The 18,165-nt window shown below is 41.8% G+C and overlaps 1 protein-coding gene across 2 annotated transcripts in view; it reads right to left on the bottom strand.

The window, feature by feature from the left end:
• The window catches only part of DHX37 (DEAH-box helicase 37), a 36,980-nt gene extending 20,821 nt beyond the window's left edge, over nucleotides 1–16,159 (bottom strand). The window contains exons 1-14 of one of the 2 annotated variants that reach the window (XR_014444706.1): nucleotides 15,938–16,159; nucleotides 15,477–15,592; nucleotides 15,235–15,398; nucleotides 13,926–14,038; nucleotides 11,788–12,124; nucleotides 11,230–11,378; nucleotides 10,407–10,499; nucleotides 9,756–9,852; nucleotides 9,211–9,324; nucleotides 8,818–8,919; nucleotides 3,356–3,470; nucleotides 2,694–2,792; nucleotides 670–743; nucleotides 134–272 (exon numbers count right to left, since the gene is read on the bottom strand). Coding sequence is in view for 1 of the 2 variants with exons in the window: in XM_083150655.1 (XP_083006781.1) it covers nucleotides 134–272; nucleotides 670–743; nucleotides 2,694–2,792; nucleotides 3,356–3,470; nucleotides 8,818–8,919; nucleotides 9,211–9,324; nucleotides 9,756–9,852; nucleotides 10,407–10,499; nucleotides 11,230–11,378; nucleotides 11,788–12,124; nucleotides 13,926–14,038; nucleotides 15,235–15,398; nucleotides 15,477–15,582 (1,702 nt within the window). In the remaining variant the exon portion in view is untranslated. The remainder of the gene's footprint in view (nucleotides 1–133; nucleotides 273–669; nucleotides 744–2,693; nucleotides 2,793–3,355; nucleotides 3,471–8,817; nucleotides 8,920–9,210; nucleotides 9,325–9,755; nucleotides 9,853–10,406; nucleotides 10,500–11,229; nucleotides 11,379–11,787; nucleotides 12,125–13,925; nucleotides 14,039–15,234; nucleotides 15,399–15,476; nucleotides 15,593–15,937) is intronic. The other variant, XM_083150655.1, reaches the window with a different exon arrangement.
• Nucleotides 16,160–18,165: the final 2,006 nt, after the last annotated feature.

The raw sequence follows: 18,165 nt of genomic DNA, 5'->3' as shown, positions 1-18,165 counted from the left end.
CATGTGTAGCCTTTTCTCTGCTCTGCAAGTTAGCCACTGCTAAACACTTGCATTAGAATAAGTTCAGAGGTAACTTCATTGGTTGTTATTTTCATATAACAGCATACATCAGAAAAATATTACAATATGAGACCTTCGCCTGTTCCTGCATCTCCTAATTCCAGATCAAGGTCTGAGCCCTCTTCTTCTTCATCTCCTCCAGCATCCCTGTCTTCATCACCTTCATCCAGCGGCAAAGCCGAATAACTGTCCAAGTTGATTTTAGGCAAGTTCTAAATAAAGAAATACTATTATAACTTGCAGAAGAAGTTGACCATAATTGATGCAAGCACTTCAATATAACGATTACAGCAAATTCTTAAATACATTGGGGATGATGTATCAAGCAATGAACAATGGACAAGTGGACTAGTGAAGAAGTTGCCCATAGCAATGAATCCACTTTGGGGTACCATTTATTGTGTATATTCTATAAAATGATAGGCAGTAGCTGATTGGTTGCTATAGGAAACTTCTTCACTGGTCCACTTCTGCATGGTTTTCAAAGTTACATACCATATGGATAAATTTCTATGATGTAATTTTATTAAAGTGATAATACAATTTTGTGTATTTTTTAATGCTATGTCATATACCCTTTTTATGCCACAAACTAAATACTACAATTACCACATTCTTCTTGGATTTTGACTTCTTAAATGCTTTTAGTGCTTCCTGTGAATCCTCGTCATCATCTTCTCCAACTGAAATAAAAGAAAATACATGGAAAAAAGTGCAGCACGTGAATGGAGAGACCAATAATTTAACGTTTCAGTCACAGTATCGTTACAGAGATGGACAAGATCTGCAGTAATATGCTCTGTCATGGAGAAAGCCAACACCCAGCCCCTTGCTAATTGTGAGAGAATTGCGAATGGACTGTTAATCCATCAGGTCTGAATCAGGTCCTTAATGTGAAAAGCAACAGACATTATTCTATACAGCAATACATGTCCTCAAGCTGTGTGTTTATAATGAAGAGAAATCATTTTACAATGCTATCCAACAATCATCAGCTTGGAACTGTGGGTATAAAAGCAGCCTTCAGAAGGAGGAGTGCAAGTTGGAATAAAGGGACTACCTTTCCCCCAGAGAAAACACACTAGCCAACCAGATCTTCAGTGAATAAGATAGAGATGATGAAGACCAACAGCAAAGCATCAAAAATCCACTAGACGACCACATGAGATAATACTTTAGCTACAGTATATGAAATCAATATATTGAATCAAATGAAAAACAATAAGAAAATGATTTGCTGCTATCTCATTTGTATTTTGTGGGACATAAACAGTGGGTCATTGCTAAGCAGTCCACAAGAACAAATAGGGGGGGGGGGGGATGGCAACTAGAATCCTAATTGGTCCTTTCACTGATTACTTTATGCATAAAATATTCTCTTCTTATGTATGTGGTTTAACTCTGATATATATGTAAAGTTTCAGGAGCTGCCATACCTTTGGGAGTTCCTTATGGAAATGTTAAAAGTCAGTTGTGCTGTGAACGGGTGGGAGAAGGGGGGGTTGGAATGGAGAGTGTTCACAAGAAAGGAAGACTAACTCAAAAAGTATGGTGCATATTCTCTTGGAGCAAGACAAAGGACCAGGCACCCTTGGGTTCTTCAGATGCTTTAAATAGTCAGGTTACAGATTTTTCTTAAAAACCCTTTGCTAATGGTATCGTGTGCCTAATTCCGGCTCTGGAAGCTTTTAAATAGTGACATGCAGTATTACAGTTAGCAGGAAAACAGCGGAGGCAGAAGTTCACACTAGTTCTCCTGCACCTACAACACAAGTGACTAAACGGCTCAGATGTTAAATATAGCTTTTAAAGGTAGCTTTTATTTTTTTCAAGCCAGCAATAAAATGCTCTGAAATACTGAAAAGCTTTTCTTCATAGCAGGTTCCTATAGAGTGAAAGCAGCTTGTGTAATCCTGACAATTACAAGATGAATAAGTCAGACATTCGTGGCTGTAAGATGTCTACAAAAGGGATCAACTGACAAAAGTCAATTTATGGTAACTGTAAAACAAATTATATAATTTTCCCTGTGTGTTTGCTTAAGCCTTTTTTTGTAAAATGCCATTATAAAACAATGTATTGTTCACTGCATTTTGATAGATTTGGTATATTGGGCCTGAGTTGAATTCAAGAAGATTATATCTGTGAAGCCTGTCGCTGAAGTTTCACCCATAACCACTGTCCCACCACTGGCATGAAAAAAAAAGTTATGTTATCTGCACTAAGATTATGTCTTTAACATCAGGGCCACCAAGAGGTATGCCAGGCCCCGGTAAAATGTTGGAGGCGTGACCTAATCGCGGGAAGCGTGGCCACCTCCCACAATTAGGCCAGGGGGTGTGTCAGACCAGGGCCCCCACCACGCCTCTCCAGCAAGCTCCAGGTAATTAGTACCCGCCCCCCTCCTGGCAGCCCTGCTTAACCCAATCAATAGACCATAAGGGAATCATTGTGTTTTCACAAAGAGATCCTCATCAATAAAACCACGTACTTGATTAACTTGGCATTAATTGTGGAAAAGAAAATAACTTATTCTTTTAACAAGGTATTTACAAGTAACAGCAAAAAAAATCCCAAATAGGACTTTAGTAAAAAGAAGACACAACATTATATATGTTAATTCAATAACTCACCTTGAGGTCTATTTTTCCCCCGGTAAGGGAACATTTTCCTTAGTCGTCTACAAAGTGAATGTACTTCTGCTTGTCCTGTGAGAAACACCAATATACCCCCTAAGTGGAAAAAAATAAACCCAATTAGTGTTGTTTTGTGCATTTATTTTATTGAAGCGGGAGCATTGAAAATGAATATGCAATGTTCACTTACATATACTTACATATTAAGCATATCAAAAAATACATGTGTAATAAAGATACAGTCCAATGAAATAAAGATCAATACATTTCCACAACGTTCCGTAATTGTATACCCTCATATGTATAGGTACATTTTTTCCTGTTTATGGTAAACATATGTATCATTTTTAAACATTAAAATAAATGAACGTTCATAGGGCGTACCCCTGTGAATGCAGGCGTGTCGATGCCTGCTTGGAGCGGACGTCTGATGCCACCGGATAGCAGGCATCTGAATAGTAAGCATGGACTTATCATAGCGAAGGCTGGAGAAATCATTCGATGGTGAGCTACCATCAATGATTTCTCCTCCTTCTTGGCAGGAGGCATGAATTTGGCTGCTTGTTAAACAGCGAATATATGATGCCTAGCATGCAGGTCTGAAAGAGGCCTTGAGTTTTAAGATATTGATAAATGAGTCATGTAAAAGAATGACTTACCTGTAGGAAGCATCCTGTGAATCTTGCAGACCTTTCTGAAACACTCCCCAGCATAGTCATCTAATGGGGTACGTTTATTGAAGTGGACAGTGACTGGAAACTGCCTGGTATCCACCTAAATTGAAGCCACATTACGGTTACACAGATATTTTTCTTTTGGGCCTTATTCAGATCTGAGCTCAGTACAAATTTGTTTGGAAAATGGGCAAAACCATGTGCACTACAGGTTGGGCAGATGTAACATGTGCAAAGAGAGTTAAATTTGGGTGGGGTGTGCTGAAACTGAAATCTAAATTGCAGTGTAAAAATAATGCAGCCAGTATTTACCCTGCACAGAAACAAAATAACTCACACAAATCTAACTCTCTCTATAAATGTTACATCTGCCCCACCTGCAGTGCACATGGTTTTGCCCATTTCCAGAACAAATTTGTACTGAGCTCAGATCTGAATAAGGCCCTATGAGTGAGAATTCCCGGTACTTGTTTCCTAGCACGGCCACAATCTTGTGGTTCGTGTACCTTTAAGTTAAGGTACACGATCCACACGATGGACCCAATTTCCTTTGAAATCAGGTCCATTTTGCCGGCTAAGGCACAATATCGGGGGCATCGCGTCGGTCGGGACCATTAACATTGGTCCCGACACGACCGACGCGATGCACCCGATTTTTCCATAGGCTTCAATGTTAAAAAATATTTTAACATTGAAATCGTGAGGATCGTGTCGGGAAACGAAAAATATCGGGGGCATCGCGTCGGTCGGGACCATTAACATTGGTCCCGACGCGACCGACGCGATGCCCCCGATTTTTCCATAGGCTTCAATGTTAAAATATTTTTTAACATTGAAATCGTGAGAAAATGTGAAAAATGTGAAATGGGCCAATATGACCCATTTCACATTATAGATGTCCCCGTCGTCACCCCACGATAGACGCCAACCCGAAGCGTGGCGAGCGCAGCGAGCCCGCGAGGGGCGGCGGTGCGCGTCCTCCGACCTTTTCATTCCCCTACTATCCACGTCGGCGTGGAGTTGAGAATAGAATAGTGTGGCGAGCGCAGCGAGCCACCGAGCCTGAAGCGTGGCGAGCGCAGCGAGCCCCGCGAGGGGACGCGTATAACTTCACAGGTATACGCTGCGCTCGCCACGCTTCGGGCTCGGTGGCTCGCTGCGCTCGCCACACTATTCTATTCTCCACGACGACGTGGATAGTAGGGGAATGAAAAGGTCGGAGGACGCGCACCGCTGCGCTCGCCACGCTTCGGGTTGGCGTCTATCGTGGGGTGGGGTTTACGCCGTTAAATTTGGGGGGGTTGGGAATATTTTACATTGAATCCAATGTAAAATCGGGTCACAGGGACCCGATTTACATTTCATTTAATAAAAAAATCGGGTCGGTCGCGTCGATCGCATCGCATGCGACCAAATCGCATGCGATGCGATCGACGCAATTTTTCCGACACGACCACCCCGATGTAAATCGGTGTGGCCGTGCTAGGAAACAAGTACCGAATTCCCTATTTGTCCAGAAACTTTTCGCACCCGCATTTTCATAATTTACTTAAGTAGCCCATTTTAAGTGAAGTTAAGCAATGTATGTTGTCTCCCAATTGTGTGACCTATAAATATGATTCACAAACCACTTAAACACGGGTAAACAATTTAAAATTAAGAAATGAAAGGAACATTAAATGCCACAACACTTATTTATATTAATAATCCCTGATGCATTGATTGGCAAATTGAGGGAATCCAACATGCTGGATTTCCCCGATTCAGAAGACCAGGAATTTTGAAAAATCCATCTCAGATGTATGGAGTAAGTGCTTAACTCAGTTAATATGTTAATAATTATCTATATACTTTTTACCACTTTTAATTTTATAACTAGAGACAGGATTATATGCAACAAAAAAAGCTTGAAATATGCATGCAAATATGCATGAAAAATACTTAAAATATGCCTGAAAAGTGTTAAAATATGCTACATTAAATAATAAAAAAAGTAATTTTTAACTTATTTAAAAATCTGCATACAATTAGTTGCAAATAAACCTCAAAAATAGGCCCACAGCATCTGCAGATGTCAGTATGCTGGCTGCTACAGCATACTGCAGCGTCCAAAGCTCTTCTTGCATCAGCTCTTCTTGCACGGACCCTCATCTCCAGCGCAGATGGATCAAATGTCAGCATAGCGTGTGAGGACGGCGCAGTGGAAGGCTTCCTCCCTGCGCCGCATACTCACTGTGACACAGCATTTTCTCCATGCCGGGTGATGTCACAAACCTTCTGCCCGCCTCCTCTGCTGCAGAAGTCTGTCTCTTGGTGTAAAGTCCCAGGCCAGGGGCAGGCAAAGGTTCAGGAGCTTCGTAATAGCATCCGCCCTCACTGACTTTTATCAACATGGATTGGCAGCCTAGAGCAGTGTCAGACATAGCGTATATCCAAGGTTCCCCACACTGCGCACATATTGCCACAGCCTGCACACTCTACCACTACCTGGCCAGCAGCAGCAGGGCAAAGCAGTGCTGTGACTCGCGGGTGGGAAGAGGGCTGTCCTAAAATATGCACCATCATGGCGCTCTTTATTTGTACTGTATTTTTGTTATTTACTCAATGTTATGCCAAGTTTTGTCTCCCTGTATTGTTCCTTTGTACGGCGCTGCGAAACACTTGTGGCGCCTTATAAATAAAATGGTACTCTTTACCTAGAACGGCGCCCATCGCGACCATCGAATGCACTAAAAAACGGGTGCGATGCGATGCCCGCGATTTCCCATAGGGACCAATGTTAAAAGTGAGATTGGACGCAATTTTAGTGTTCAATGCCTCAATGGCCGCGATTTTTCCATAGGAAACAATGTTAAATGGGCCACAGAGCCCTAATAGTCCCCCTGAAGTCTGAAATGGCCCCCACAATTTTCAACGGCACCCCACGATCAACGTCAACCCGAAGCGTGGCGAGCGCAGCGAGCCCGCGAGGGACGGCGGTACGCGTCCTCCGACCTTTTCATTCCCCTACTATCCACGTCGGCGTGGAGTTGAGAATAGAATAGTGTGGCGAGCGCAGCGAGCCACCGAGTCCGAAGCGTGGCGAGCGCAGCGAGGGGACGCGGATACCTTCACAGGTAAACGCGTCCCCTCGCGGGCTTCACAGGTGTCCGTGGCGACGCGGACACCTGTGAAGCCCGCGAGGGGACGCGTTTACCTGTGAAGGTATCCGCGTCCCCTCGCTGCGCTCGCCACGCTTCGGACTCGGTGGCTCGCTGCGCTCGCCACACTATTCTATTCTCAACTCCACGCCGACGTGGATAGTAGGGGAATGAAAAGGTCAGAGGACGCGTACCGACGCCCCTCGCGGGCTCGCTGCGCTCGCCACGCTTCGGGTTCACGTTGATCGTGGGGTGGCGTTAAAAATTGTGGGGGCCATTTAAGACTTCAGGGGGACTATTAGGGCTCTGTGGCCCATTTAACATTGTTTCCTATGTAAAAATCGCGGGCATTGAGGCATTTAACACTAAAATCGCGTCCAATCTGACTTTTAACATTGATCCCTATGGGAAAATCGCGGGCATCGCGTCGCACCTGTTTTTTATGTACCCGCGATTTTTTACCCCGGACGCCCGCGATGCTAATCGCGGGCGCCGTTCTAGGTAAAGAGTACCAATAAAATTATAATAATAATAATCACTAGATTTTAGGTAAAATATGCAATAACCAGTGAGAATGGGCAAAATATGCAAATGCATATAATACTGTCTCTATTTATAACTATGTCTACCCTGTTTGGATCGCTGATCTGTACGGTGTTGTAGAACCTGCTTGTGTCACCCAGTGAAACCTGCTTACTGTAAGAGGTTCTAGATAACTGACATTTTCAATAAATGCAATACCACCGTAGAACTTTAACAATTACATTTTGTTATTCATTGTGCACACAATGCTGGATATTTATCTGCCTAGAACTGCATAGAAAGAACTCTTTGTTTGCTGTTCGTACCGGGAGCTGGGTGTTAAAACTTAAAGTATTTGGTAAATCCTTGACCTGCTGGTCATCAGGAAGGTGGGGGAGGCGATACACACAGGAAAAAGGAATTACAAAAGTAATAGGATTCAGCAGAGTATTAACCCTTTCTTTTTCTTCCCTAATTGCAATCCATCATATTTACAGTTTGCATTGTGTGAACAGGGTTTTTCCGTAACCTCAAATTATCACATGGCAAAATAACCAGCAGTCTACTGCCCATAGTATGCCCAGCAGATATTAGATTTGGCTTCCAGGGACACAAACTGTAAAACAATTTAGCGCTTTTATAAAGCTTCCTAAAAATGTAATGAAGGGACTGACCTTATAATTAAACAGGACACTGCAGTGACTGTGATGGGAGGAACTAGCATTTCACTATGGGTAAACAGTTTTAATTAACCCGTCTCAGTATTGGCAGAGCATATATAAAGTACAGATATAAGCACTCCTATACTCAGAGAGGGTAAAAGCAGAGTGGAATTTGGAGTAATACAAACCGTGCAAAAAGTAAAGATAACTAAAATTTGCTACCAAAAGAAGCTTGCATCACAAGGGGACGGGCAATAGCCATGCCTCATCCTTCCAGGGGCTGACCTAAAATACTAACTCCCCTGCAGTGAAAGGAGCCCGGTGGTGATATTTCCAAACACCACTCAGCTCCTGTCACAGAGAAAGAGACGAAAGTGCAGCCACAGTCTACTGGAGTGAGTCCCTTCAGTGACAGAGAGGCTCCTATGAGGCCATACCCACTGTCCACAAAGTCACTCCCCCTATTTCAAACACGGGGATCTCCTGGTGCGCACCCTGCGTCACCACCGACTCTGTTGCCACTTGCTTCTGTCCCAAAACTAATCATATACATTTTTAACAGGAAAGACATTTATAAAGAAGGAGAATGTTACTTCGGTAAAATGCTCTGGTACCTAGGAGGTTATCACGGAATTAACCCTTAAGGAGGACAAAGTGAATCAAAATTGGGCAAAACCCTTATTGCATTAGGCATCTTAAATTTCCCTAAGCCGAGTGGGTGCACTAACTTCTGTAACCCCATCTCCTCCCCCGCTAACCCCCTTCAGCGCCGCCTTGCATGTACAGGCTTCTACTGTACCGTAGAAGCTGTTGCAGCTCCCGGTCCCAGGGATGCACTTCGCCCAGCGCGTGACGTCACTGCACACATCACGCGGCTGCAGTACACAGAGGGAGCAGTGGCGCAGGCGGAAAACAAGAAGAAGAAGAACTGAAAATTGCTGTATGGTCGGTGAGGAGCAGGACTCGGGGCATGTTACTTTAAAAGGAGGAATAGGAGCTGTGTAAGAAGGACTGGGGGCATGATACTTTAAAATAAGGCCTATGATGTTTTTTATTGGGGAAAAAAAAATAAGACAGTGTCTTATTATCGGGGAAACACGGTAGTATACCCGGTCACACTTACCTTAATAACTGGAGGAGTTACTATAAAAAGCCTTTTGTTTTCTGTGAAGTCCTCAATACGCAAAGTTGCAGACATAATTACCAACTTTAGTGGGTGGCCTTTCTGTAAATGAAAACATATTACTTTGTACGGCGCTGCGAAACACTTGTGGTGCCTTATAAATAAAATTATAATAATAATAATATTAGTTTTAAAACATGGGTGATAATAATGTGCTTACCCCATTGCATGCACTTATGCTATGTTTTAAGACTACTTTGGGCTTATTGTTTTATAGTGCCTTAAAAGCAGTAAAATAAAACATAATGACAATGGCTAATGAAGATGCATTGTGAGTGAACTAAAAGTGATTATACAAAGAAGGAAACATAAAAGCAGATTTATTTTAGTAACCTTTGTCCGAAGAGGAACAATGCGAGATAAAAGTCCAATTAAAATATCAGTGTAGACGCTCCTCTCGTGGGCTTCATCAATTATTATGACTCTGTACCTGTTAAGCAAAAAATCCTTACAGGAAACAAAAATTGTTATTAGAATCCTGGTGAGCGCCAGGTTTAATAATAAGCTTTTCAACTTAAATTCATAGAACAGGAGCTACTGAATAAATAGTGCCTACAAATGATTTACTATAAGTCTGTGACTCGGGGGTAAATATATGAAAAAGCGATGAGTGGAGAAGTGTGCCAGTAGAGACGTTGCCCCTGGCAACCAATCAGCTGCTCTGTATACTTTTATACTTTACACCTTCTCCACTGGCTCCACTCTTATCACTGCGTCATACATCTCCCCCTCAGTTTGGCCTTCCTCACTGAGCCTCATCTTCTTATGTGAAATATACAGAAGTACAATTACTTCTCCAAACAAGCCATTCCTAAACGTTATCATTGACGACTAACAAATGTTACAAGAGACTGTTTATCCGCCACTGATGCACTTACCTTCTGGATTTCTTTCAGCAGCACACCATCTGTCATGAACTTTATTCTAGTTTCAGCAGAGACGTTTCCTTCATATCGGATTTGATAAGAGACAACACTTAAATGAAAAATACATAATTACTGCCAGAAAAGTGACCTAGTAATAGAATAGATCAAGCGTTTGTATAACGCTTGATCTATTCTTCTGGATCTATTCTTGTGATCTTCTGGATAAATGGGAACAGGTCGGCAAGTGATTAAATCTGACATGCTTAGGAAATTGTATAGCGTTAAGCATTAAAAATATATCAATCGAAAAAGCCAATAAAATAATTAGTTATTACTTAGGTTTTAGCACCAGATTTACTATAGCACATAACTTGTTCTTTATATTTAAAAAATAATTATGTACTTTGGCCAAACGTAATAGCCTCCAAGTGCGGGACGCAGGCCAAACTCTAAGGTTTTTTAAAGGTGCAATCAATTGCAAGGCAAAACTATGCCTTGTAAATGATGGCCATTTAGAAGAAAAAAAAACCCTCCAAGTTCAGCTGGCATCCCACATGGCGGCTGCATTTTAATCTATTACATTTGGACAATTAATTTCCTAATGATTGCAACAAAGAGTGCAGATATTTACAATACTGGGTATATTGATTGAATAAAACCTACCTCTGAGGTAAATTCATTTCAACTGCCACTCGCTGTGACATGGTAACTGCTGCTACACGCCGCGGTTCAGTGATACCAATTATGTTGTTGTCACTAAAGTGCATAAAAAGAAATACAATGAAGTCAGAAAAAAACCTATACTTTACCCATTTAGTTGTATCACACACAACTGATATATACAATGAGAGCTAAAAGTGCAAATAGGGCTTATTTTGGAGAAATATGCAAACGAGGCATTGAGTACATCATCAATGGTGGGGAACCTGCACTCTCTTCGTTTATTACGTGCAAAACAAATAAACATGGTTCCTATGCCATAGCCAAATGTACCGGCTGGGGCTGTTGGGGGCGGGGGGAGGGTATTGTACTGATGGTCTTTCAGTTGATCTGATGCTGCATCTTAGGGTCTGCAATGACTGCTGACTGCAGGAGGCATAATTTTCCATCAGAAGCAGATGCATTAGCTTATACACATACCGATTGACTGTTCTGGGTTACCGGAAATCTGCATCTTAAAGCAATGTTTACAGATTATCAATGAGGGGAATTCTGTGCAAAGTGATGGACCCAGCAGTGTAATGTGCCGAAAACCTGCACTACCGAAAAAAAAATGGTATGTGCACTGACATGGGATTGGGCAATACCCAGTGGCCCATCACTTGGAATTGTATTCCCCCAATGAATATATGGACTAACTGGCCATAATCAAATAACTTTACAAAGGTTTTTTTATTTTTTTTATATGAATGATGCAGTTAGTTCAGCTGTCGATTTTAAATAAACCTTCCTTAAAAGGACCATCTAAACGCACCAAGGAACCTACCTTCCATAACCAGCTTCATACAGGAACTGTGGCACTTGGGTCGTTTTTCCACTTCCAGTTTCACCACATAAAACTACAACTGGGTTTTCATTAATGGCTTCCATAATAACTTGTTCTTCAGCCAGGATTGGAAGTTTTAACCTGGCTTCCTGCAGGAAATAATAAGTGTTGAGGTGCTGAAGCTCTGGGATAAATGTGAAGTTTGTATTACAATTACATGCCAACATCTCTATACCTTGTATTGAATAGTATGTAAATATTAAGGAGAAGACTTCATAAATTGGTATGGTCTGCCTACAGGGACCACCAATCATTAGAATAAGTCTTAACACTTTATTTTTGTCTCATTATTTACCTTCCCAAGGACTTATTGGCTCTAAGTCTATATATCACAGATTTTACAAACTTAATATTTAACCCATCTGTCATTGAAATGAAAAGTGGTCAATCTAACATTTAGGCCTGTGCAAGGGTCTATTGAAATCTGCTTGCTGTCCTTGTGATCAGGTTAGTTAGCACCATAGTAGTAATTAGACTCCCCTGCAGTTACATACAAACCTGGATTTCGGGAGACCGGTCAACAGGGATGAATATTGCTGGCTCTGAGGATGGAGGTGCAGATGGCGGTGGCTCTTTTACAGGCATTATCTTAGACTCTGCTTGAACGTTCTGGGACATATTTGCAACTATAGGCTGCACAGCAGAGCTGTTATACTCCACATCTTTTCCCTGCTCCTCCTCAGCTGCATCATCTTCATCAGAACTATCCGAGGACATGATACTATCTGACTCTTCACTGGTCTCTTCTGCAACAGATTTTTGCCTGCGCTTCTTGTTGGCTCCACTGATGCTGCTTATGCGCCCCAGTCCTGCACTACTGGCATCCTCCAGTGTTCTATAAAAGATAACTACATTTAATTGTCATGGTCATACAGTATTGAAAAGTAAAACTCAATTTAAAACAACTTCTCCCTGTGATATCTTGTACACTTTCCTTTCTGTCTATTTGGTGCTTAACTCACTCCCTTGTCAAGGTATTGAATCCAAACTCATTAGAGAGATATTGGGGCTCATTTATGAGAGATCGCATATTCAATGTGATCCTGGGTGGTACATCACCACCCAGGATCTCATTGTAATATGCGCTTCTATCGGCAGTATGTATTACTGAGCAAACACAGAGACAAGAGCGCTGTCCCTGCAAACTGCCCTGCTGGTTGCCAGGGGGTGGTGGTTATATCTAAGTGACAAGTGTCTTTATACATTGATAAATAGTTCCCATTGCCTTCATCTTAAACATCTGTGAATGGAATTAGTCTGTGCAAGTTTACACGAACTCAATTTACAAAGGAGAATGAGCAAGTAGCAAATTACTACATCTCACTTGGTTTATGAATGTGAAGAAAAAATATATATTAAACAATTGATAACAATAAAATGTGCCTAAACACATAGGGCCTTATGCAAAGTTGTATAGAAGCCGGGGATATATGCAAATCTATGTTTATATTAACATCATGGTTGCCTACCTGACCCTCTCCATGAGGAAGAAAATGCTCGGTTCCTGGGCTTCCCTGGTAATGTAGGATTGCCATCACCTGTGGTGAAACGCCTTTCTCATCAATTACCTAGCTCCCCACAGGTGATGGTTATAATACATTACCAGGGAAGTCCAGAAACTGAGCAGAGGGTCAGGTAGGCAACCCTGATTAACATATTCTGTATACCGAGTTGCATGCCTGCTCTCTATCTGTGTGCTTGGTTAGTTACCTGTCATCAAGACCCTCTTGTACCATACTATACTTGGTGCAAACGGCACACCCAATGATTCGTCAGCACACTGACAGACATTTGTCCATTGAGATCACCCTCTTACACTTCTTCTCTGCCTCACCTGTACTTTCACATACTTTGTTAAAGAGGATGCCCAGTGCAAAAAAACACAAGGTACACTTTGCAAGAAAACATACAGTACATTTAACAATTTCTGTAGTGTATTCAATTGACAAATTACTAAGCTAAGCATTTCAGAAAAGGTCTGCACCTTTAATATCAGTGGTTATTAACACTATGATTTGTAAGACAGAACCTTGATATGAGCTTTGCAATACCCAATACTTATTTTTCTATGCACAATAGAAGTCTATACCAGTTTTTGCCAGTCGCCACTAACAGGGCATCTGGTGAGAGAACACGGACGTTGACTAGATTTATATTGCATGCCGTATAAATCTAGTCAAGCGACATGTGGGACCAGGCATCGCCTTCGCTGTGGTGCCTACACAAGGAGCATGCTTCATTTCTAAGTGATCTATTCAGATTGCTTAGAAATAATGGTACTTGTGTAGTTTCACGGCGCCAGTATGGTGCCGTGCGTCTGAGTCCCCTTGCGGGGCTCGGTACGCTCGCCACGCTATTTAAAATCAACTACATGCCAACATGGATAGTGGAGGTATGAACTATCCATGTTGGCATGGAGTTAAGTTACTTTTTTTAACATAGATTGTGGCGAGCGTAGAACCCGGAAGTAGCACGGCACCATGCTGGTGCCGTGAAACTACACAATTACCGAAATAATCCCTAAAATCGCACTATTATATCACAAAGGCAACTATTCTTGCATTTCATTTTTGTAAAACGAGTAGGAATTTTTTTTAATCTAAATTCCCAATAAAAATCTATGCTGAAAGACTTACCTTTTAACACTGTACAAACGATCCCCTGTGCCCAATTTGGAGGTTGTATATAGTAGACTCAACTCTTTCTCTGAAGCTTGGACATCACTCAGTTTACTGAGAATATCTGCTCTCTGCCAAAAATAAAGATTAATTATTTTTAATTGTTCTGTAAGTGTAACTGCTGGAGTGCACAGAATTGTATCTGTGGTCTTAAACTATACTTTCATACAGTATTAATTTATACCAGGCATGTCAGCTGTAAAACTAAAAGTCCCATCATGCCTTGCCACAATTTAGCAATTAGGGAATGCTAAATTTATTGCAAAGCATGCTGGGATGTGTAGTTTCATATGTGTACAATACAGGTGGGGGTTGGCACTGGCGAGAAATAATTGAGACGAATAATTCTATAGGTACTGAGATAATTACTGTACCAACGTACAGAAATGGTCCGCGGTGTCTGGTTGGTGGTGCTCCCAAAAAGTTCAGTGTCTAAACTGAGAAAGGTTGAGTCACAGGTTGACAGCAAGGAAAAACAAAAACAGGTTTTGGGGCACACTTATCAAATGGTAATGTGAATAATATTAGCTAGTACATCTAATAAAAGTTATATTTTTATAATATTCACATTACCATTCGATAAGTGTGCCCCAAAACCCGTTTTGTTCTTCCAGCAGGAGGGCCACAGTTTGGACATGCCTGATTTATACCATGTGTAGTTTTCTACAAACAAGTTGTTTACTGTAATGCTGTGTACACACGGTCCGATTTCCTTTCCGATGTTGACGATATAGTCAACATCGGATCGGCATCGGATGCAGATCACAAGGGTTTTAACCCTTGCGATCCCGATGCGCGTTCACGTATCGGAAGCCAGAAAGTCTTGGCTGCCTTGTCTATATAGTGCAGATCTGCACTATATAGTCAAGATAGGATGCAAATCGGATGTGCCTTAAGATCCTATCCACGATCCTATCTGATCAGATCGTGGATAGGATCTTAAGGCACATCTAACGTGTGTACAACCATAATACTTAAATGTTATTAGTTCAATTCTCCTCCAGACAATGTAACAAATGGTAACAAACAGCTAAAACAACTGTAGCAACTTATTTTTAGAACAAAAAATGAACAGATATAAGTGTACAATTTGACCAAAACTGTTCATCTACTTGAAACAAAACAGGGTAGGTGCGGGGTTAATATTAATGTCTTAATTCTTGGGAATATGCATAGTAGATAAAGAAGACGTGTTTTCTGTTACTTTAGGATAAAAAAATATCCTAAATCAGGCTATCGGGTTACCCAAGAACACAAGGTGACCAACCTTGCTCTTTTTTTCTTTCTGTTCCAGAACCTTCTGAAGTACTTTCTTTTGTTTTCGACTTAATGGTTTTTTAGAGGCTACAGCCTCAATTTTTTTCCTTTTAGACTTTTGGGATGGTAACATCAGAGGATTGCTCTCATCCAGTCCTTTTAATTGTTCAGCTCCTGAAAGATTTCATTGTGTCAATCAGTAAAAGCAAATATTTACAGTGTTTCTAACTGCTTCATAGTTGGGAGTCTCACCTTCAAGTTCAACCTGGACATGTTGCTTGGGTTGTGAGGATTTGTCTTCTGTGTACTGTACTTGCTGTCTTGCTTTCCAGTTATGTCTCTTTCTCATTCTACCCATTTTCTGACTTCTGCAATTATTCAGATTTTAGAATACAAATAACTACTAATCTTCTAGCAAATGCTGTACTACACTCAGGAAGACAACCAGTGACAATAAAGCTACTGTGGAACTACAAGTTTCAGTATGCAGCCTTCCACATACATGCTGGGACTTGTAGTTGCAATCAGCTGGGAAGTCGCATATGTTTAGAGAAAGGTGTAGATCATGTACATGAACTGTACTTCCAACATTAGTATTAAGGACAGACGTCAATTCTGTCTACAAGTAATAAACATACAGCGTCCTACACACACATTTATACAGTATGTACATGCCCTGCTTTTATTACATACAGTGTCCACATACAACTCACTTCAGAAACCACCGACTCCTAGCAAAAAAATCTCAGTGTATGCATGGAACACACATGCTGCAGCACTCTGTGACCCGGAAGAGGAAGTGACGTCAGAGACCCATAGCAACCCACAGCTCCATAGCAACTGTACGAAGGAAGTCTCTGCACTTTGCATAGAAAACAGTATTTTCAATAATGGGTGTTGTGTTGTCACTAATAGGTTGTCTCTGGCTATACCGCAGTGATATGGCTGTAATAAAATGACGACTGTTGTCATAACTATTGAGTGCACGTGTGTAATACACAGCTTCTATAGCATGCTATAGAAAGTATTGTGAAGTATTGCATGCTATAGAAAGTATTATGAAACCTGTATGTCAGCAATAGAACCTGTGCAATTCTGGTGTGTCCTTGTTTAAAGGGATATATCATATAGATAGATAGATTAGATAGATATTTTTTTTTTTGGGGGGGGGGGGTCTCTAAGCTTCAACAGTGATAAAATGGAGAGTGATAAACAGCCAGCCAATCAGCTCCTGCCTGCCATTTTTCAAACACAGCCTGTAACATGGCAGGTAGGAGCTGATTGGCTAGCTGTTTATCACTCTCCATTTTATCACTTTTGAAGCTTAGAGAATCTGGCCCAAGATCCTGAAATGGACATTAAATGCTGCATTCCGAAGCTTGTAGTGTCCGGTTCGGGGGTGTCCCGTCTAGAAGGTGTCTTGTTCGGGGGGATGCTGTGATAGATTTTACCTGGGACATGGGGAAGGGGAGATTACAGCTTCCCCGTGTGGTCTGGACTGTTTCATCTGTTGGCAGCAAGGGAAACTGCATCTCGCTCACACATGCACAAACACAGAGGCAATCACAAGGTAGCAGACTAGCTTTCAAAGCATTTGATTCAAGTGCGCTTACTTGTATATAATGTATTTGGCGTGCTGGGGTGTGGCCTAGTGACCAGGGGGTGTGTGCATACCTCCCAACATGATGGGGGAGGATCACACTGCTCTGCTCCTGGATTTCCCTCATAAGGTATGATTTCCATCTCCTCTGTTGAAACACCATTCTTATCAATGAAGCAGTTCAACGGCAATCATACGTTAAGAGGGAAATCCAGGAGCAGAGCATTGTCTCTCTCCTGGAGAGGGTCATGTTGGCCATGCCCCCCCCCCCATGTTTTTATATAGTGTGGCGAGCGGACACGGATTACTTGACATGTATTCACTGAGCCCGAAGCGTGACGAGCGCCCGTGGAATACATGTCAAGTAATCCGTGTCCGCTCACCACGCTTCGGGCTCGGAGGCTCGCTGTGCTCGCCACACTATATAAAATTGACTCCATGCCGTAGTGGATAGTGGGGGTATGAACAGGTAATAAATCGCATGCGATATCGCATGAGATTTACTGGCGCCGTGAAACTACACAAGTACCAAAAAAACTATTACTTCATATTCCTCTGTAAGGTTACATTGTAATTGTCTCATAATCATATCATTCATTTTTCACTTGGTAGAAAAGATTATGGGGACCATTTTACCTTCAATTTTTGCAACTAATCACCCGAAAACATGTGTTTTGGAGGTTAGCTGCAAATATTAAATATTAGTGGCTGGGTGATCCCTCCTGTCCCACTACCAGCCCCTATATTGGGGATGTGATGCTGCCTGATTTACCAATATCCACAATGCAAAGCATTTCTCCATTGTTAAGGTGTGTAGTGCCTGGCGTACTATAATGAGTCTTTCAGACCCATTATTAGTACCACTAATGCCGGCAGAGTGCTCCTTCAGTGCTGCAAGCCATGGTGCACTGCACCGGCAGCACCACTGGTAGTACTCCCTCTGCCACAGCTATGGGCTACTCTTCATACAGACCCGTCTTCCTTTCCAGATGTGTCTGTTGTGGATCACGGTCAACACTGACATGCATGCGCAGACCCCAACTGGGAGCTTGCAGAGCACATCACAAGGACTGGCTCCCCTACTTGTGCTCCATATTAAATTCCACTGATAGGAACGCATTTTGCAATGCGATCCTGGGCCAGAACACATTAAATATGCAATCCATAGCAAATGGGCCCCTGTGGTACATGAGCTTGTTAGTGCTATCACTCAAGAGTATTCTAGTTCATGTTCCATGTATATTGTTTCACCACTTCCCCCAAAAAATGTCTCATTACTTATTAAATTAATAACATCATCATCAACATTATTTGAAAGGCAATTTACAATCTGCATAAAAA

Source organism: Crinia signifera, chromosome 1 (assembly GCF_055691185.1).
Source record: "Crinia signifera chromosome 1, ASM5569118v1, whole genome shotgun sequence".
Classification (NCBI taxonomy): domain Eukaryota; kingdom Metazoa; phylum Chordata; class Amphibia; order Anura; family Myobatrachidae; genus Crinia; species Crinia signifera.
Note: the sequence above shows the minus strand (reverse complement) of the source record. Positions and strands in the feature narration are given on the sequence as shown.